This window comes from Lissotriton vulgaris, chromosome 12 (genome assembly GCF_964263255.1).
Source record: "Lissotriton vulgaris chromosome 12, aLisVul1.2, whole genome shotgun sequence".
NCBI lineage: Eukaryota > Metazoa > Chordata > Amphibia > Caudata > Salamandridae > Lissotriton > Lissotriton vulgaris.
Genome location: NC_141700.1, coordinates 48794845 through 48816010, shown reverse-complemented (window position 1 = coordinate 48816010; position 21166 = coordinate 48794845). Strand labels below are relative to the sequence as shown.

The following is a 21166-nucleotide window of genomic DNA, read 5'->3' as shown; positions in this document are numbered from 1 at the left end:
GCCGGCGGTGGCTTCCGCCGGCCCGGAGGATGGGGGAAAACCGCGATCCTAATGAGCCCCTATATGTGCTCTACCCCTAAAGTGGTACTTTAAAATTGATTTTGCCAAATCCTATATTTAACTTTCCAGTAAGCTCACTGTAAGTGGATGCTGAAATTGCACAAGTCGTCTGGAAGTTACATGCCACACGAGAGCTGTAGTGTGTATTTACACCCCCCACATACATGACAAGAAATATGGCTGCAAGAAGCAGCAATGTGCTATATTATATTGTATAGTTTAGGAGCATTGCAGGGCAGGGAGAAGAAGTGTCATTGCCATGGTAAAATATAGGCTTATATATTAAGGATGTCACCTCTAAAGTGTGACTTGTAAGCCCAAAGGGGAGGTTCCCAATGGAACAATTGGCACAGTACATATTGGAAATGGTAAGAACAAAATGGTCCAAAATCTTTTTTCATTGTGCAGGCAATGCTAGATTTGTCATGTGTAGACCTCAATAAAGTTCATACTTCACACCCCAAAATGGAAAAAGGACAGAATAATTAATCAGCAAATTTCTACTTAGTTTCAAAAACCTAATTTAATGATGCAATCAGGTTTTTGATAACTTTACTGGAAAAGTAACATTTACAAAGTGTACTTTGTGCTGCCTGAGAGAAAACTGGCTCGGAATCAGTTTCGCCTGTCTACTCAAGAGGCTGAACGCCCATTCTTGGCATGGTGTTAGTGACCCGTCTCCCAGATGCAATGGTATGGCCTTCGGACCCAGAAAGGCTTGGATGTCGTCAACAACATGCCAGGTAACAGCCTGTCTGCTCCAACTACCGCAGGACAGAAACCAGAGGTATACTTCTCTCCGACAGGTAGGTGTACTCAAAGCACAGACCCTTCCAGGTTTCATGGTTGATGGCTCTAGCTGCAGAAAACCACCTTACATTCCTATACACAAATCATGTTGTACCAATAGGTCAGTCAATTCTTATTTTACATGTTCAATTTCTGCAGTGTCTGGAACAATTTTTAAACATACACAGCACACATGCAAGTTAAATGGCACCAAAAAGATGACAAGGCGATACATTTTGAAGGCTCAGTGTATTTCACAGTTGTAAAGGAAACAAGAGTCTCGAATGGGCACAGCCACTCAGTAAAACCAGTGGCCAACACTTCTGCGGTTACATTCAGGAATGCATGTGCATAATAACTGCCTGGTGTGTAGAATCAATGGTATTTCATGGTCAATGGAAATGGATCACAACAACCATCTGTGTCTTCCTCAACGTCACAACAAGATCAACTTACTGCAAAGAAAATACAAAGAACTCGCACAGCTAAGGGGAAGGTTCTTGGTCAATGTCTCTCTAATCAACCACTTTTCAGAATGGACGCATTCCTGTTTGATCAATATATGCCAACGTAGGTCCGGGAAGCTGGACCCATGCCAGATCTTCAAAATAACCACAGGAGGCAGAATAAATCACATTCATCTAAATGGAGACCTTTTACATAGTCAATGGTTATCATGAAAATCTGGTATGGAAGCAATCCTCCTATAGTTCTGCTGGAGAACACTGTGGCAAAAAAAGCTGGCGCAAATACTACACTGAAATAACACACAGAACACTCAAGTGGTCCAGTAAATTGGCTGGAAGTAAATAAGCTTTGTTTTAATTCAGTGGTAAAACTGGTGTCCGCAGTGTGTGTGTGTGTGTGTGTGTGTTTTTTAAACAAGAGAGGAACCAGGAGCTTTTGATGAGGTCCTGCACTATGCTCCTAAAAAATGCGTAATTCAAAGAAATGTGCAGTTCCTGTGGGGAGGGTCAAGGAGTGAACAGGTCTCTTATGGATTGCCCTCACACACCCCGAAGGATATCATGCTTCATAATTTGGGCTATGCTCCTCGTCGGGCTGGCGTTGCAATGCCCGACGGGCTCCCGCTTTTCAGAGACAGCTGTATGGCGAGTGAGGGTATGTGGTCAAGGTAGTGGTGTGAGTGCGAGTTGTGAATTAAAATAGGTTGAGTACTGCCGTATAGAAACAAATTCATGGGGTGTACTGAGCTAGTTAAAATGAGTGAGCCCTGTCTAGATTTAATGATCGTACAGGGTCTGTTGAAAATACTAACAGGATAACCCACCGAACGATAGCTAAAGGGCAGCAGACTCGACTGGAAAAGTTCAAGAGTGACTATAGTTAATAGATAACTCAGGGAAAATATTCTTTTAGTCAACTGAAATCATGCCCTATTCTTTGGACATCCCCAGAAGCTATTCTGTTTTTCTTTAAGGGCCCAAAGAGGATTCGTAAAAGGAGATGCAGCATGCCGCGCTTGCAAAGCCACCACTTCCGGATCCCAGAAGAAGCCACACTTGCCACTGGGGGTTCCATCATTGGTTCACAAACACCTGACCCAAGCCAGGTTTTGAAAATAATCACATGAAATAAAAGAAAATACAATGGGTCAATGTAATAAAAATGCAAAATGCCCTTCTTAGATGTACAGCTGTATTTTTAAAGCCTGCTGGTCCCAATTCATAAGCCAGATGTGAAGCTTAGGAGAATGGCTTGCAGCACAGGTAGATACATTGAGACTGGCACAGCAAATACTAGGACTATGCACTGGCTCCCATGAGCAACTTCATCGTAATAAAGGCCTAATGATGCCAAGGCTTATGAAACAGAAACATGGAAGTAGCATTTAGACATACAGACACATTCTACGCAGTGGAGTAGTAGTCGGAATGGATTGTGAACCAGACCCAGATCTCACCATCTTGCTTGGTGATTCAGGGATATGCAAGACATGCACGTTACCCCGCTCGCCCCACCATGAGCGCACACTGTGCATCAGCAGCCTAGGCTGGTAGAAGACATACACTCCATCTTTTGTGCAAGTGCAAATTTCCTACAACAAAAAGTAAATTCAAAACCATTAGTTAGAATGTGGTTGTCCTACAAATGCCACATGGATCAGAAACTCCATGTTGGGCAGGCCTGGCCAAGATTCAAGAATATTTTATAGAAGGCAGGAAATAGATGCCGATACGGCAACCTAAGAGGCCTTAATTCGGACAATGTTTAGTGGATAAATATAAACACGGTGCATATAAAACGCACAGACACAAACGGGGAAGCCTATAGCAAACAAGAATTGTGCTGATGGGCTACTTTTTTCAAGGGTGGTAAAAACAAAACAACACATTGCTGCACACCTAACTAAATCCCCACTAAAATATTTCAAGAGTAAGAAATAAACTTTTATGCAAAATTGATTCCATCAATATGGAATTTGAGGAAGGCTTTCTTGACTTGTGCTGCAAGTTTACAGGTTTTCTTTTATTTTTTTCTGTATCTGAGGTCTGTAGGTTATAAAATGTGTTACGATAGAGTAGACTAGTTCAGCAGTTAATAAACAATGGTGGCATTGGTTCCTAAATGCTTATCAAAGTATCAGCAAAACTGTGCTTCATGTTAATTATGATTAACTTTAAAATGCTTTATATACACTCAGAGTGTATATTTAGGTAAATGTTGAGGCCTGTTGAAACAGATTATTGCGCCATCTTCACCCTAACGTAGTGCCACAGTGGTATACCAAGATATTTGCTTTCTGTTTATTGTGCATCGTCTCCTATGGTCAGCATTACAACTTTGGTAACACCACAAAAGGTAAGGTGCACTGCAGGTGGCTGTAAGCAGCAGGTCTGTTATCTCTGAGTGGTGGTCTGTGGTAGGATCACAGGAGCACATGCTGTTCCAGCAAAGGATTCGGGAAAATGCAGGTCCCGCTCCCACTCGTCGCTCTCCGTATTGTAGACCTGCACGATACTGGTGACATTGTTCAAGTGCCAGTTGTACCCGCCCACAATGTAGATCTTTTTTTCTAGCCGGCAGCAGCCTGCCTCAGATTGTCCAGCCCTCATCGGGCTCACAGTTGTCCATATGTCGGTCTCAGGCACATAATATTCCACAGCCAAAACATCGAAACACCGGTCGACATGGTCCATGCGGCCTCCAAGTGCATAAATTCTACTGTTTGCACAAACCATGGCATGAAGTACTCGGGGTTCATTCATTGGTGCTTTAGACTCCCACTGGTCTAGCGTTGGCTCATAACAATGCAAAGCCTTTTTGTCTTCCACGGATATGCCATAGCCCCCAGATATATACAGCTTGCCCCCAGCAGTGGCACCCGCGTGCCCCCACGTCCTGCGTTTTAGAGGGCATATGTAGGTCCATTCGTTCCTTTTGGGACAGTATCGCTCGACAGATGCAAGGCTACCCGCTCGGTTTCTGCCTCCCGTTGCATACAACATTCCATGCAAGACATTGAGCTGGAACTGTATCCGCCGCTCCTGCATGGCTTGAATGCGCAGCCATTGGTTTAAGTGTGGGTCGTAGCGAAAGCAGACGTCAACAGCTCCTTCTCCACTGCGATACTGCAAGTGCTGGCCACCCACAACATAAACAAAGTTGTCCAGTACTGCAACACATGCATGGCTGTTGCCCATTTCCATCTCTGTCAATTCCTTGAACTGTCGGGCACTGATTTCGGGAAGGTAGTACACCTTGCCGCTCACAGTGCGGTCATTATCCGTATAAGGGGTCCCGCCAAACGTTATCAGAGACAAAACATCTGACCGAATGGTGGTCCGAGGGGACTGCATTTCATGCTGGCGAAAAGGCAAGATTTGGTAATTGAATGCTTCGAGGAGATATTGTCTACACAAGACATCTTCTACCATGATGTCGACAGTCTGAACATTGTCCACCAACTCCGAGGATTTCATTAAAGGAAATCGGACGTGGCAAAGTACTTGACTGGCACTGGCACGACGGGACTGATCAAACTGTAACCAACGGATAGCAGCGCGGAAAAGATCAATTTCACTGCAGTTTTTTAACTTGTTACTTTGCAAGAAGAAGACCAGTCTCTCCAAAGGTAGATGAAGAAAGTCCTCTTCCTCAGAAATTTGAAGAAAATTCCTAAATGTGAAGGCATCCACAGACTCCTTTAAAGAGGCGAGGCTAAACGTCGTCGCCATCTGCCCAATATTGAGACAGGTTTCAACACTCATAGCAGACTTCAGGAACTCTTCACAGAGTTCCACAATTGGTACCATCTGGAGGAATACGGCAGCGCCCAAGACATCCTGAATGCAGTCCAAGTTGAGGGTCACTTCTGAACTGTAGGCAAAGTCAATAATGTGCTTGAGTCCCTTGGCAGACACACCTTTCAGTTCAATCACATCTTGAGTGCACTCTCGCATTCCGCCGGTGAACATTGCCCTGAAAGAAAGAAACAGCCATGTGTTAAGCAATATCATTAAGCTATTCCATAGCTAGATTGTAAGACCAACAATACACCACTTACATATCAAATGACATCTTTTTATTTTTAATACATTTACTCAGAAGTCATAATTGATTTGAAACTAAACAAACTATATTGTCTTTATTTAAAAAAATAAAATAACAATGCAAAGTATTTCAAGTTAATAGCACATGGTATCTACTTTGAAGAGTTTGATGAAATTCCCTGTTTCGTCACCGTGAGAATTCAAATGCATGAAAGTGGATAGCTCGTAAATAAAGTACAAAAGGGTTTATCTGGAAATGTTTTCACAAGGGGTTTTCAAAACCCCTGCAATCCTCACCCCCCATTTAAGATTCACTACCAGCCCCTTCTGCAGCACATCCACAAGATGGTGCGTCTGGCAGACATGTTACAAGAAGAAACTCCCCCAGATCTGCCATCTGCTACAGTTAGATGTCGAGAAGACTCCCCCGTAAGCAGCACCAGTGACCCGCCTGATCTAGGGTGAGTCCTCCGTCCCATTGTCTTGTGGGGTTACCTCTGTAACAATCTGCCCCACAAACCGTGGTGGACCTCTACTAAAAAGCAAAAATGAGTTTAACATGCCGGGGGATGATCATACAATAATTCGATATGGAAATAATTTCCAAAGCTAGATGTTATCCTGACTATCTGATCTGGCTCCAGCCCTCCGGAACCTATGCCGAACACTCCTGCTGTGCATATTACGCATATTAAGATAGATACACCTGGCAACACAGCCTGTGCCAAATCCACTGTATCAGATGGGATTTTTTGAAATATGCATTCTTTTGTCCTTCAGAAATACTATAAAATGGACTCAAAAATTAAAGTATATGAAAACAACGCTACGTGGCAGCTACGACGCAGCACAAAAGACAGATGCGTGGAAATTTACACCCACCACGTACTACGACCTGGTCCAAAAAGTGGGTCTTGTGCTGAAATGCTTTGTTCATGCACAGACTTATATTGTAAATCCATACCCATGCAACAGGTGCATTTTCCACAATCTGTGCAAGTGCAGAGCGGCAAAACGTGTTGTCAATTTGGGCCTTGGTTTTCCCGCTGATCAACTAACAGGAAACAAGAAACCCAACCCCCCCCCCCCCCCCCCCCCCCCCAACTATGACTTATTCAGCATCTGCTTAGCATTCAAAGGATGGCGGCTTATTATTCGCTACTGCGGCAGGCAGAAAAGGATGATTTCTATATGCAATTTTATCTTGTGCCCTGTTCTTCAATATTCCTTTTTCATGTCTTTCAATTACTTTTTAGGACATTTGTTTTGTAGGTAACTGCATGACTCATCCTCGCTTTAAATTATTTTTTTTGTATACACTCAGGTTATTATTTTTCTAACAAAGTGTCTGGCGTCCGCGCCTACGTACCCCAAATTATTAGTTGGTTTATTTGATGTTCAACCACTGGTTCACTCATTGACGGTATTACTGTCAGAAACAAAGCAGATAAACCTTTTTATGATTATTTAATAAAGCGTCAAAACCCTTTCATCAAGCAGTGGTTGAAGTGCACTATTCCAATGCAACCCATGGCTACAAAGGGCTGACCCAAAGCCCCTCTTTGCAGGTTTTCTTTCCTTCCTCACAAACTTGGCAACCCACTACAGCTGTGTCTAGCCAGACATAAAGAGATTAAGTGTTTAAAAACATGTTATAAAATATTTTTAGTTTTTTTACACCGTTTGTAGAAATGATTAATTACTGTGAGAAACACTCATTCTCATAACTTGGCAATGAATGCCTCAACTAGAGGATTTCAATATCTGGCAGTAAGCCTTAAATGATAAAAAAATAAGATAAGCTAAATTAATCGGCATTTCTGCAAGCATGAAAGGGTTAAAGTAGCTAGGAGTTCCTATTGGTCATGATATTTTGCTACATTTGACTCAAATGAGGTATTATTTCTCTGGAGCGTGTTCTATCAGTGTCCCATAGCCCTGTTTAACTAAACGAAAATGATACCAGAAAATGACTTGGCGATCACGCTGTTAACAGCAGACAAACACAGGAAAAAGGTTACTGTTATGAATACAAATGACATGATTAGACTTTCAGATTCTCAGCTACACTGCTAACATGCCGCATCTCTCACAGCCAGGCACAATGATTAATTTAACAATGTAGGAACAGTCTGTTTTTATTATTTCACCATTTTTAGAAAACCTAGATTCTTAAAAATGGGATGGCGGTTTTGTTTTCCAGTAACATATTAAATTCTTTTACGGATTCTGGAATTTTCCTTCTGCGCACACATTATGAAAAGGCGAATTGGGTTATTGGTCATCAATGACGTTTTAACACTGAGCCTAATATCACTGTCTCCAAGGTACGACTACTTCAGATGGTGGGAACTGTTTTCCCTGTTGCTAACAAAAAAATGCTACAAAATACATTTATTTCATAACAGTTCAGACTGGCACAACCAAAGCTTACCCTGCCCTTTCCAGCACTCCTGAGAAGATGAATAAGAGACCAAAAGGTTAATTGGACGATGATCTTTTTGATAATGTAGGGGGAGGTTGATGAGGGGGGCGCGTGTTGCCAATTATTTTTCAAATTTGGAGATCTGACTGACAACAGTGGAAAGATTAACCCCTTCCCTGCTGGCTACATTCCCCCGCTGTGCTGGGGGAGAATATTTCAATTGCACACTGGGCTTGCTCCCCAACAGAATCGACTCAAAACAGAAAACCTCCCTGAACACATCCACACATGAAAATTTACATTTAGTTTAGACCAAATCTCTGCACCACCAGCAAGGTGGGACAACCCCTAGGAACATCAAAGGTACATTATTTAGAAAGAGTCTCACGTTTGTTCAACAAAAAACTCCACCTTGAAGAAAGGGTGGCGCCAACAAATGTTTTTAAGAAATGAAATGAAATGAAGGTAAATTTATAGAGCGCGAATTGCTGCCCAGGGGCGTCCAAGCGCTAGGAAATAACAGAGGTGACCTCGTAGAGTGGCTAGCAGAGAATTAGTGGGGATGGTTGAATAGGAATGTTTTTAACTGCTTGCGGAATGCAGACAGGTTGGGGTTGGCTCTAAGATGTAGGGGGAGAGTATTCCAGGTCTTGGATGCATTATAGGAGAATGTCCTGCCGCCAGACCTAGTCTTTTTTATTCTTGGTGCCATAGCCATAAAGGTCTGGCTTGAGCGGAAGTTTCTGCTGGGTTAGTAATGGGTGACTAAGTCACGGGTAATCATAGAACCTGTGTCCCAGAAGGCCTGATGGGCAATGCACATGGCCTTGAAGAGGATTCTCTGGCGCACTGGCAGCCAGTGAAGGCTGACCAGACCGGCTCTCACTGATTGTCTGCGAGGAAGCTCGAGCAGTGAGCGAGCCGCACAGTTATGCACTGTCTGGAGTCTGCGTAAGGTGTAATCTGGAGCGCCAAGGTAGAGCACGTTGTTAAAGTCTAGGCGAGACTGTATTAGGCCCTGGATGGCTACCTGCTTAGCTTCCATGGGTAGAAGGGATTTTTTTTAACATCATAAGGAGGCCAAAACAGGTAGCTGAAAGTTTTGTGGCCTGGGTATTGAATGAGAGGGATCTATCCAGCCACACCCCAAGGCTCTTGATGTTGTCCTTGGGTGCTGGGGGGGGGGGGCACAAATAGTTGAAGAAGCTGGGGTCGGAGGAGCCCAGGAGCATCAGCTCCGTTTTGTCCCCATTTAGTTTGAGGGATGATGAGGACATCCAGCTCTTTACTTCCTCTAGGCACTCTCTAAGTCGGCCTGACATTGGCGTGTTGGATTCCTGCGCCAATGAGACCACCAGCTGTGTGTCGTCCGCGTAAGAAATAATCTTAACCCCAAATGGACGGACGCTTAAAGAGGAGCCCTGAGGGACTCCGCACCTCAGTGGTCTACTAGTGGACAGAGACTCACCATTGAATACTCGAAAGGATCTGTCCGCCAGGAAGGATTTGAACCAAAGCCAGGCTTTGTCCTTGATTCCGACACTAGACAGATGGTGCAGCAAGGTGTCGGTGCTGACCGTGTCGAATGCCGCGCTGAGGTCGAGGAGGATCACTGCCACTGATCCTCCTTGATCCAGGATTTTTCTGGATTCCTCAGTGACCATAAGGAGGGCAGACTCGGTTCCGTGTTTGGGTCTGAAACCCGTCTGGGTGGGGTCTAACAATTGGTGGTCTTCTAAGAAATTCACCAGTTGGAGATTAATGTATCTTTCCAGGATTTTACTCACCCACGGGAGCAAGGAGATAGGCCGGTAGTTGCTGAAATCAGAGGGGTCCAGATTGTTTTTTTTTAACAATGCTCGGACCATGGCCCGTTTCCAGACAGGAGGGACAGTGCCGGAGGTGATAGATACATTCAAGACATCCCTAATCGCTGGCAGTGTGATCTGGGAGGCTGAAATTATGATGTCTGGCGGGGCTGGATCATCAGGGGAACCGGATTTGACTTTCCGAGCCATGGACTCAAGGGTTGCAAGATCCAGGAGGGGGAAGTGATCCAGAATAGGTTGAGGCTGAAGGGATGGGGGGGGGGGGGGGGGGAGGTTGCCATGATTGTATTGGTCTGGGCTGAGGGGGTGGTATCTATGGGGGGGAAGGATGAGTAGATTTTGTTAACTTTTTGTTGGAAAAACTCAGCTACGTTATTGCAGTGGGTCGTGGATTTTGTTTCGTGCAGGCTAGGTGGGGGTTTGGTTAGTTTTTTCACAATTTGGAAAATTTCTTTTGGTTTTGATTTGGCTAGGATAATTCTGTTCGAAAAGTATATAGCCTGAGCAGCTTTGACTTCTGCTTTGTAGTCATTGATTGACTCTCGGTAGCGAGTTTTATTTCCTGGAGAATAGTCTAAACGCCATCGTCTTTCGGTTTTTCTGCATTGGCGTTTCTTTTCCCCCGAGGGCCTCCGTGTACCAGGGGGCAGTTTTGTGGGAGCGTTTCAGCGTGGTTTTACTTTTAGGGAGGGTGTCTTCAAGAGTTTGTGTGATCCAGTCTTCGTAAGCCTGGTTGGCTAGACAAGGATCCTCATTGTAGAGGGGTTGGTTGCTGGCGAGCTTGATGGACCATTCGTCGACTGAGAGGCGAGACCATGCTCTGGTGAATCTTGTAGTGGGTGCAGTCGGTGGAGGCTTAAGTGTGGTCCAGGTGAAGGGGACCAGTAAGTGGTCCGTCCATGGGAGCGGAATCGGTAGTCCGGCTACAAGGTCTACACAGTTGCTGAACACAGGGTCCAACAGGTGGCCCTTAACGTGAGTTGGGGTTTTGACGTGTTGGGTTAGTTGCAGAGCAGCTAAGTCATCCACGAGCGTAGTGACTGTATGATCCAATGCAGAATCGAAATGAAGGTTGAGATCACTTAACAGAGTGAAATTAGAAGTGGTACTCAGGCGTTCCGCCACAATCGAAGGAAGAAGATTGTGGAATTGCTTAGGGGGGCGGTAGATAAGTGTTCCTGAGAAGCAGTTATTGGGGGAAAGTTCGAGACTGAAGGCAAGGCTCTCACAGTCAGGAATGGTTTCAGGAGTAACTCGGCAATGAAACTGTTCTTTATAAATGATTGCAAGACCTCCTCCTCTCCCCTCAGGTCGGTCCTGCCGAGTGATTTGGAAGCCTGGAGGGAGGGCGGTTACTAGGGCAGGGTCGGAGTCTGTGGTGAGCCATGTTTCCGTCAGGAATACTATGTCCGGCATGCGTTCTTCTAATAGTAGGGCAATTTCCGCTCTATGTTTCGGCAAGGATCTGCAATTTAGCATAAACATACGGTAGTCGTGTGTCAGTTCTGTGGTCGGCTTAGGTTTGAGGGTTAATTTGCATTTAGGACAGGTATGTGGAATGTTTTCAGCGTGATATAGATGCAATAGGCAGGTCGTAGCAGCGGGCCTGAGACTGTGAAGGGTTTCAGCACTGTAATACCTGGGCTCTTGTGACTGAGGTGTAGGGTGTATGGCCCTGGGCCCGGACTCGGCGCGGACGAGCGCAGACGAGCTTGCCTTAAGCGCGCCTTCGGCGCGCAATCGTCGCGTCCGCTGCGCTTCCGGTAGATACACATGTTTATAGGGCAGAGGACGGGTACAGGGGGCATGGCCTCGAAGTAGGCGTGGCCCGTGGCTGGGCGTGGGTAATGGCGGCAGAAGTTGTCAGAGATTCTCCGTCTTCAGCGCTAATTCCGCTGTGTGGGGGTGCCTGCACCGAGTGGATCGGGTGCCAGGAAGCTTGGTGAGTGTTTTTAAAAAGCGCTTTCTACACAAGTTTTAAAAGGTGAAACGAGCGATAGTGACTACTCCCAGCTGAGCCTCTGGAGGTTCCAACCTTGCTCAACCAGTTAGGAGTCCATAAGGCTTCAGAAACACAGACACTTAGTAAAGACAAGCAGATCAAGTCAATGAAATAAAGATATTAGGCCCACAGGGTCTCCACTCAATTTTTTTTAAGTTGGAGTGAAATTTATTTTTAGTTAATCAGGGCACATTTGCATTTACAAACCACGGTTATTTGGTTTCCTCGCAAGTATATAGTTCAGGTTCGCCATGCAATATAATGTACTGCAATAGTGCTGGGGCAGAGTTAGTCAAAAGGTAGGGTGCGGGGGATGTGAATGCCTAGCCCATCCAATCTTTCTGTGGTCTGACTTATCCCTTCAAGGACAGTGGGCGGGTCCCCACTCACTGGCTGGTTTTCAGAGAGGATCCTAAAAAGCACCAGATGACTATTTTCCTGCAATACCAACATTTCAGAGAATTTTTTGCCAGATATATGATGCCAATGTGACGGAGTGTGCCCTTGGTTCCTGCCAATCAGGTACCCAGGGACTGTGTTCTTTCCCAAAACTATAACTTTGTCTCCACAAATGGAACACCCCTGGGCCACATGTAAATCCCTTATATAAGTTACCCATGGTATCAAGGGCCCTGGGACCAGAGAGGAACTCTGAGGGCTGCAGCATGTATTATGCCACACTTAGGGACCCTTCACCTTAACACCCACACACTGCCATTGCAGGTTGCATGTTTTAGGTGCAGACCAAACTTCTCAGCACATTAAACCCACACGGATGCCAGGGTTGGATTTAATGTAAAATACACTCAGAGGCCAACTTAGAGATGCCCCCAGAAAAAAGACTAGCCCGGGTGTGGTTCATGACTGGCTACTAGCCATCTGCCACCACCAGACTCGTTTGTGGACCCCTGGGTGGAGAGCCCTCCACTCTCTGGGTCCTGAAACAAAGCACTTCCTGGGCAAAGGTGTCATACCTCCTACCCCAGGATGGGCAGGGTCCACGAAGGGGAAACTTCAAAGGCTTTGTTTGCAACCACCAGCCTCTGCTGCTATCAGCAGCTGGCTCCCACTGGTTTTGACCACCACTGATAGGAGAATCGGCGGGAAAACCTAGTGAGAAAAGAAGGTGTGCCCACCTTTGCCAACCCCACCCCTCAGATGAGGGAGGCGAAGTGAAGCACGCATCTTAGTCCCCTCCATCTTGAAGATGAGGGGATTCCCCCAATCAAGACGGTGGCATAAGAGAAGGTGTAGACACCCCAGGGAAGGGACCCATTGGTCCCAACCTACACACCCCTGTACCACCTCTAAATCTAGTATTTAGGGGCACTCCTGCATGTTGCTCCTCAGTTTCGACAAGAGAAGTAGGAGGATTAAAGAGCTGTGCAGCAGAGAAGAGGACGAGAACGAGGACAACTGCTTTGGCCTCAGCCCTACTGACCCGTCTCCTACTTGATAACCCCTGTGGCCCAACACCACAGCAACGTTCTCAGCGTACCTGACCTTAGATCCAGCCAGGGGTGGATTCTCCATAAGGGCTCTGCGGCCGCGCCCCCTTGAAACTATTTCCTTTGCTATCCTGTACAAATATTAAATAGATCGATTTATTTAGAGATACAATAGTATCTCTAAACAAATCAATGTATTTAAATCAAGGCTGTCTGTCCCAGGCTACCTGCCCCGCCGTGGCCTGAATTAGAACTTTCTGAACTGTGTAGCACAAAGCAGGGCTTACTGTTCTAAAGCCCTTCATAATGAATTGTTGCTTTTGTAGTCTATGGCAGTACTTTCTATAGGCCAGTGAAGCGGTCAGTGTCATGGTTTGAGGCGTTGGAGTCTTCCTCCCTGCGTGAGAGAAGCCGTCTGACATTCACAGACATAGATCCCACTCTTTCCCATTCGTTACATTTAGGAGTAGATGCACGCACCGTGCGCATGTGTTTTGGTTCCCCTTGTCCTCGGTAATGGTAAGTGTTAGAATGCTAATCTTCTATTATGCATTTTGTTATGAGACCCCTCACCATGCTAACCTACCCTACTGAGACACCCCCGGCCCTGGCTCCGCACCTCTGGTTCCCTTAGAAGTGGAGCTGCAGCATTTGTTCCCCCGTGAAATGGATGCAAAAGACGAGCAGGCCAGTTTTCTTGTTCTCCTGTGAAGTTGATACAAATATCCACGTCAAGGGCAAAAACGAGGTATGTGCTTACAATAGACAGTTATCTACAGTATGGCATTAAAACTGACTCAATCCTCATGCCCTCAACAACATTAATGCCAAAAACATTGATTGATTTATGAAACATGATTTCAAAAATGTTAAGGCAATGCACTTCAGCGATTTAGTTCCTCTCTTATTTCAAGTTTTACTTAAATCTTGCCTCCCTTGAGAGTTAGCTATTTAATCATGTTGTTTCTTTCTTTCTTTCTTTTTTCCCGTGCATACTTTAAGTAGTGCAGGTGTTTATGAGGGGTTTTGAATGAGAGCTCTGATGCTGAAGCCAAAGCAAAGTCCCTTTCAGTGGGTTGGCCTCTCTGCAGGGCCCACAGAACAATGGTCATGTATTCCAGTTGTGATTGCAATTTTGTGAAAATGTGTGAAGGGAGTGCACAGATGGCAAAATATTTACAGGGTAAAAGCAAAAGAAAAATGAATTGCTTCAATGTGAGTGAGTGCAGTGTATGTTTGGATGTGGTGAACTGAGCGAGATGCAAGGAAGTGCATTCGGGGAAGAGTGCAAAGAGGGTGCTGAAGACGAAAGAGAGGTGGTTGAAGATGTGCAGATCTTTTGTCAATTTTTTCTTCTGGAGGAGGATCCAGCCTGGACCCCATGTTTGTCCATTAAGCTTGCCCACGTCGCTCACTACATAAAAGTAATTCCAAACTTTTACACCCTCACCACTTTCAAATGTCACCAGCCGACACTGTCCTCTGACCTCCACTGCGACACCTGCCTCCTCATATTTAAGGGTCTGTGTGGCCGGATCTGAAGAGAAAACCAGACACGAAAGGACACCTCTGCACCTGCAGCCCCCTGGCCTAGGGGTGCCCGACCGATTGTCCCAGCATCCAGCAGCACTCCAACTTCGCCTTCCAGTCACTGGGTACCTCCTCCAAGCCTCCTGTGCCGAGCCTGCAGTATTTTCCCAACCTATGCCCTCCATTGGCTTGCATTGGGCACCCTGCCACCCAAGTGCTGCTGGAGGTGTACTTGTGTGCCTAGTTGCGGCCCCCTTTGTGCCTACCTTTGATCCCTACGGCCTGAACCAGAAACTGCAGATACATACCTGGGACCAGTGCTCTTCAGAGTACACTGCCATCTCCATAACACTACATTGGGCATGACCTCTCCTTTGACCTCTGCACCCGACCGCCTCTGTGCCGTAGAGGGTGCACTCTCTTTACCTACCTGAACCCTGCCTTGCGTAAGTGCTATCAGCCCAAGTCTAAACTACAAAACAGAGTACTTACCTGTTAGTCACTAACCTTATTTTCCTCCATAGAAATACATTAAACTGTATCACTACATTACATTGCATTGCGTATCTTTATCATTTCAAAGCCTAAAACGTCATCTAATTGACATGTACAGAAAGTTTTCTTAAAACTGTAAAGTCTTTTTTGCATTTACCACACCATACTGCATTCTTGAAAAGCATCAGCAGTCTTACAAACTGTATAACTTAACTGCACTAAGCGATTCTTGGTTCTAATTTAAAAAAAAAAACTAGGTAACAACTTTTCATACAAACAATTGGTCTTGATTTCGTTTTTGAGTGTATGACATCATTTCTTGCCTGAGGGTGTACAACAAATGCTTAACACTACCCTCTGATAGACCTAACTGGTCAGCCCAGCTAGCACTAACTTGAGAGGAAGGATTATCTACTTTAACATCACCCATACCTTTGGGGACTTACTGGACTCTGTGCAACTATACCTCTTTTTGGTATAGTATATAAAGAGCCAGCTTCCAACAGTGATAACAAATATCTTCAAGGAAACACAGGTTGCTCAGTTGACAGAAAATTCCAATTTTGGCTGGTGGAAGTCGAGCCGGTTTCCTATGCGGATCGAGTCGATTCCTTTGTTTCTACACACAAAACATATTCAAGCAACGTCGAATAAAGAGCACAGAACTGTGCTCACAAATCTTCTAACTTGCAGAAAAATCTGATGCTTAAAGCTCAAACAATGAGGCGCATTAATTACTTTCTCACAAAAGACAAGCCAAGCCAGACCTTCTTAACAGATTAAACACACAAGTGCAAGACACAAGTATTCTAGAAAGTATGCACTGCTCAAGTGCTGCACAGTCAGATACAGTCAATGTAGTAGCCAGGAGTAATGGACTGACAGATAGTGTGTAGGCCGGAACAAGGTAAGCAGACAACTTTAGATACATGTTATTTCTCCAATGTTCTAAAGACTGATTGAAGTTGGTTAACATCATTTTAAATACAATTTCTGATGCTCATGATACCAACTGATGTTGGAGATATGGTAAGATATCATATGATGCTAAAAACCCAAGTGGGCAATTCTTATTCAGAATAAAGATTCAGCTTAGAAGCAGCATTGGTAAAAAAAAATAAGCCTGGCTAACAAGTGGCACTTAGAATAAGCAGGAAATAGCCACGAAGCCGAATGATAACTAGCAAATGTTTAAAGATGACTAACACATCACTTTCAGAGTCAACAAGGTTATTCCACCAACACTCAGAATACATACTTACATAATTGCGGTGACTTAGGTGCTTGAAAGACCAATAAAGAATTGAGCAAACACTGTAGGGCCACAACCTTGAAATTTGTTGCTAATGCCCATAAGATATGAATACATTTTAGGGATGTTCTGAGACTTTCGCAATTGTGTGTGTGTATGAACACTAATAGAATAGTCGGGAGGATAAAGGAAACAAAAATAGGTACAGTGAATTATTTTAATTGATCCTCCCTTACAACCTGGCAAGACTAATTTTTGGCTCTTGCAAGACAACGTCGGACGTTCAAAATATACACCACATTATTCTGAAGAGGATTTCACAGTACACAATACAATACACAATTTCAGCTACCGAAGATGATGCAGCCCATGACATTTCTATAACATGGTGGCTAGGGAAAGGATAAATATGGATAAAGCTACTTTTTAATCAGTCTATCAACACACATCAAAGCCAATGAAATTGTGTACATTTTATTGTGTTCCCGCATAAAGTACACATTTTAGCAGCAATGTGCCAGTGTCGAGTTATTAGGAGCACTACAGCAGCCTGCTCGGTTAGTGTCATGCTCGGACCGAAGGCTGAGCTGCCACCAGAAATATATGCGGGCTGTGCTCCACATTTCCAGGCACAGGAACTGTGCTCCGTGCTTTGTGCATATAGTTAGGGAATCTATCAATATATTTTAATGGTTTGTTTGAAGCGTTTCTGAGAGGTTGGGCCTGGCCCTTTTTAAAGGGTTATCCCCAGACTTTTTGCCTTCCTCGTGTATTTTTCTCACTTCGTTTTTGCTGGCTTTAGGACTCTGGGCACTTTACAACTGCTGACCAGCGTCAAAGTTAAAGTGCTCGAGGTGTAAATTGTATTGGTGACTGGGTTATCCATGATTGGCATACTTGATTTACTAGTAAGTCCCTAGTAAAGTGCACCAGGCATGCCCGAGACCTGTAAATTAAATGCTACTAGTGGTCCTGCAGCACTGACTGGGACACTTACATGAGAAGCCCTCTAAACAGGACTCAGGCCTGCCCCTGCAGTGTCTGCAGTGTCTGTGTGTGCAGTTTTAAACTGCCATTTCAACCCAACAAGTGCACACACTTGCCAGGTCCAATCCCTTCCGTTTTACTACATGTAAGTCGCCCCTAAGTAGGCCCAAGGCAGATCGATGGGCATGGTATAGTGTATTTAAAGGGTAGGACATGTACTGGTGTGTTTTACATGTCCTAATAGTAAAATACTGCTATATTCATATTTTAGTATTGCAAGGCCCATCTCTCCTACAGGCCAACATGCGGATTGTCTTTAAGTGTAACACCCCATCTGGAGCAGATAGAGATATGCGTTTTGGGGTCTCTGAACTCACAATTTAAAAAAACTTCTTTTTGTACAGTTGTTTTTTAAATGGCGTGCTTATAAATGCCACTTTTAGAAAATGGGCAATCCATATCTGGGTTAGGATGACAGTTGGGCTCTTGTGCATTCACTCTAGACAGTCACACAAACTGAGCTGAGGCGTGCCTTGCATATTTTGTTGGCCCATCACCAGGCTGATGCTTCCTGAGCTAGAGTGGTGGGAGGAGTTGTCACTGACACCTGAATAGGGCTGTGCTTGTTCAAACTAAGCTGTCTTAACTGGGAAAGGAAGAAAGGGGCCCCCTGTTTATATGATAAACCCTAACAAGGAAAATACGTACTTGGAAAAAAAGGGGAACAGTGCACCGGGCTTAGTGCATGAGGATACAGAATGCAGCTCTCAAAACATGGATCTAAATACAACACATACACGGGTCTGATATCTTATAAAAATACATATCTTTTTATTTCATTTGATTTTTTTCTTTACTTATATTTATTATGATCAATGGATTCACATTTTATACTTTTAAAATATATATATATATATATATATATACAAATATATCTTGTTTAATCTCCAATGAACCACAGAATAACACAAGTTTATAGTGTACCAAAGGACCAAAAAAGGGTGACAACAGTTTTCTCAATGAAACTCGCAGTGTATATGATGCAATATAAGTTTTGGATTGATAGTTAATGCACCTATGTCGGTCTGTAACCAATGCATAGGGAGCTAAAATCACAAATATCACTTGTTATCACATTTACACTGGAATATAAAAGACACCGGTTGTAGATGTTAACCTTCACCTAAGCTGTCTACACACCCCTGTAGTGTTTCTGGAGTCAGGTCAGGAAAAGGCAGGGTCTTGTGCACTACTAAGAATTTCCATTGACGTTTGCCTACTGCAAAGGCAGAAACTGGTATAAGTACTGGAGCCTTGACACCATATCTTCTGGATTGAGGACAATCTGCCAGGAAGAAGAGAGGTGTTGCTGTCAGGAGAACTACCACTTTGCTATCATATTTACTGTGTTGATCTGCTCTTGGGTTGTGAAAGGACTGGATTCGGCTTTCTACCTCCTACTTTTCCAAGTTTCTCCAAAGGCTTGAGTTGAGATTGCCTCCGGTTGGAAGTCCCAGGGGTATCAAAATCTTCATCCACATTTGTTACCAGCACTAGGACTCTTCTGCTTTAAGTCCTGCATTGCCAAGTGGCTCCAAAACCAGTCCTGGGCCCTTGGAACTGATGGGTTGTGCTGCAACCTCTTGCAGAGCAAACCTGACGCCATCTCACACGCCGCTGCCTGTAACAAAGCCGTGGCCACAGCTTGTGAGGAGCATGATACATAGTTCATGACGGCATCGCTTCATGCATCACAACTGCTGCCTGCACTGAAGCAGAGAGTACCGCTTGTGGAGAGCACGATGCATTGCCTCGACGACATCGCAGCCCCTGGTGTACCGACGACAGTGCCATCGACTCTGACCTCATCTCAGACGCAGCTGCCTGCACCGAGGGCACTGCTCGTGAAGAGCACAACGCATCACTCCATCTCACATTGCAACCCCGGGTCTGCCATTGACAGCGCTTCCGCCGTGGTCAATGATCATGAAGAGGAGAACGCAACGACTGTGATGACATTCTAGTCCGGCCCCACCAGGGCTCCTGACTTCGACATCGCAGAGCTTGAACCCCAGCACGTATGACTAAGGGCTCAACAACTTCTGCCCGACTGCCGGAACCAATGCACCATCTTCTGATTTCATCACATGGACCCCGAGGCCTCTTCACTTCCTAAGGTACTGTTGTGCGGGTCTGTCCAACACCGTATCACTGAACTGTTGGATCTGTGCTGTTCACGACGCAGAAATCGCCCCAGTTGCCACTTTCGACTTCAATAAACTGTATTTCAAAGTTTATTCTTGCCAAATTCATATCTTTACTTGTGTAGTTTGGATTTTTATCGTTTTGGTCTTCTTTTACTCAGATCAATATTGACTGTTTTTATAAACTGGTGTAGAGTCTTTTTATAGTGTTTTCACTGTGTTACTGTGTGTACAAATATTTTGCACACTGCCTCCGAGATAGCCTGACAGCTCGTGCCAAGCTAACAAGGGGGTGAGTAGGGGTTATCTTAGCTGTGTAACTTACATACCGGGACTAGAATGAGGGTCCCTACTTGGACAGGGTACATGCCAACTACTGACCACCATTTCTAAAAGCTCTTATTGTGCAACACTTTTCTGCAATATGTATATAGACTTTTTTTTAACAGTGCACTTATAAATTGCCATGGCAGGGAAATTAATTAAATTAATCTCTCAATCGAATTAACAATCCGAAAGTTTGCTTTGCGCAGACAATGGTGGTTTACAGGAAATACCACCTTTATATCCACAACATCAATTTACTCATGTCATATTGCGCAGGTTTCCTTTTGGTCAGAAGCTGTGCATGTACTGTTATTTAGTCACTGACCCTGATGAAGCCCCTAATGAGTTCACTATGGGGCCGAAACTATAGTAAGCATTATTTACCCACTGTATGCATTTAGTATTTATGAATGAGGTACTGATTCATGAAGTGTTAGCAGTTCCGAGGTGGAATATTTTGTGATGTTAGTGCACTATAGTGACATGACATGGAGTTGGCATAGATCATTGTTCTGACAATGATCACAGAATTACCTTGAAAAGTTGATGATCAATTTTTTTTATTGCTGCCCTTCATGAATACTATATTGTTTATTTTCTAATTTTCCTGAATCACATTGATTGAAGGCAAAACTGTTCACTTGTGGTTAAAAGTTAATTTCAGGTGCCAGGCTCTCCATTACATTATGCTGATTACCCTACTACCCCAGGGTTAAAAGTGTACATAATTTTACACACACAGACTACCTCACCGACATACCAAAGAGATGGCATAGGTAACCCACCTTAATGCTCTAGCCACACAAACCTGTAGATACAAGACTCTACCCACCTGTGCTCATGTCATTTGATCTCTGGCTCTGCAGCGCCCTACAGTCTCACCTGTTCATTGGTATCAGTGCCCTACAGGTTTCTAATTTGCTCTCAATAGCCAATGAGTGCTAACAACACATGCCCACGCCCTATCCAGAACGTGTTTAGAAGAAGCAGAAAGTAGCAGGGATGCTGCACAAGCCCTCCCCCTAAATAAATGCAAGAAATAAAAAGTATAAGAATGGTGTCCGTGCTAGCAGGTAAAACATTCGGGAAGATACATATATTGCACCGGAAGACTGGCAAAGGAGGTAAAGTGACAAAAGACACTTGGACAGCAGGAATAGAGGATATACTCTAGTCAGAGCAAACTGTAAACTGGCTTGGGCAACTTAGTCAAACCGGAATGAGTGGTCAACAAAAATAAATTACTCGGGCCAGGCAAGTTCGGTTGTAATAAGTCATCCTAGGACCACATTCTACAGGAGGGA

General features: G+C 44.5%; 1 protein-coding gene across 2 annotated transcripts in view; it reads right to left on the bottom strand.

Annotated features, from left to right (window-relative positions):
- Positions 1 to 567: 567 nt before the first annotated feature.
- KLHL26 (kelch like family member 26) overlaps positions 568 to 21166 on the bottom strand; it is a 42624-nt gene continuing 22025 nt past the window's right edge. For both annotated transcript variants that reach the window (XM_086947027.1, XM_086947028.1), the window contains exon 3: positions 568 to 5292. In XM_086947027.1, coding sequence (XP_086803153.1) covers positions 3711 to 5292 — 1582 coding nt within the window. In that variant the 3' untranslated portion in view covers positions 568 to 3710. The remainder of the gene's footprint in view (positions 5293 to 21166) is intronic.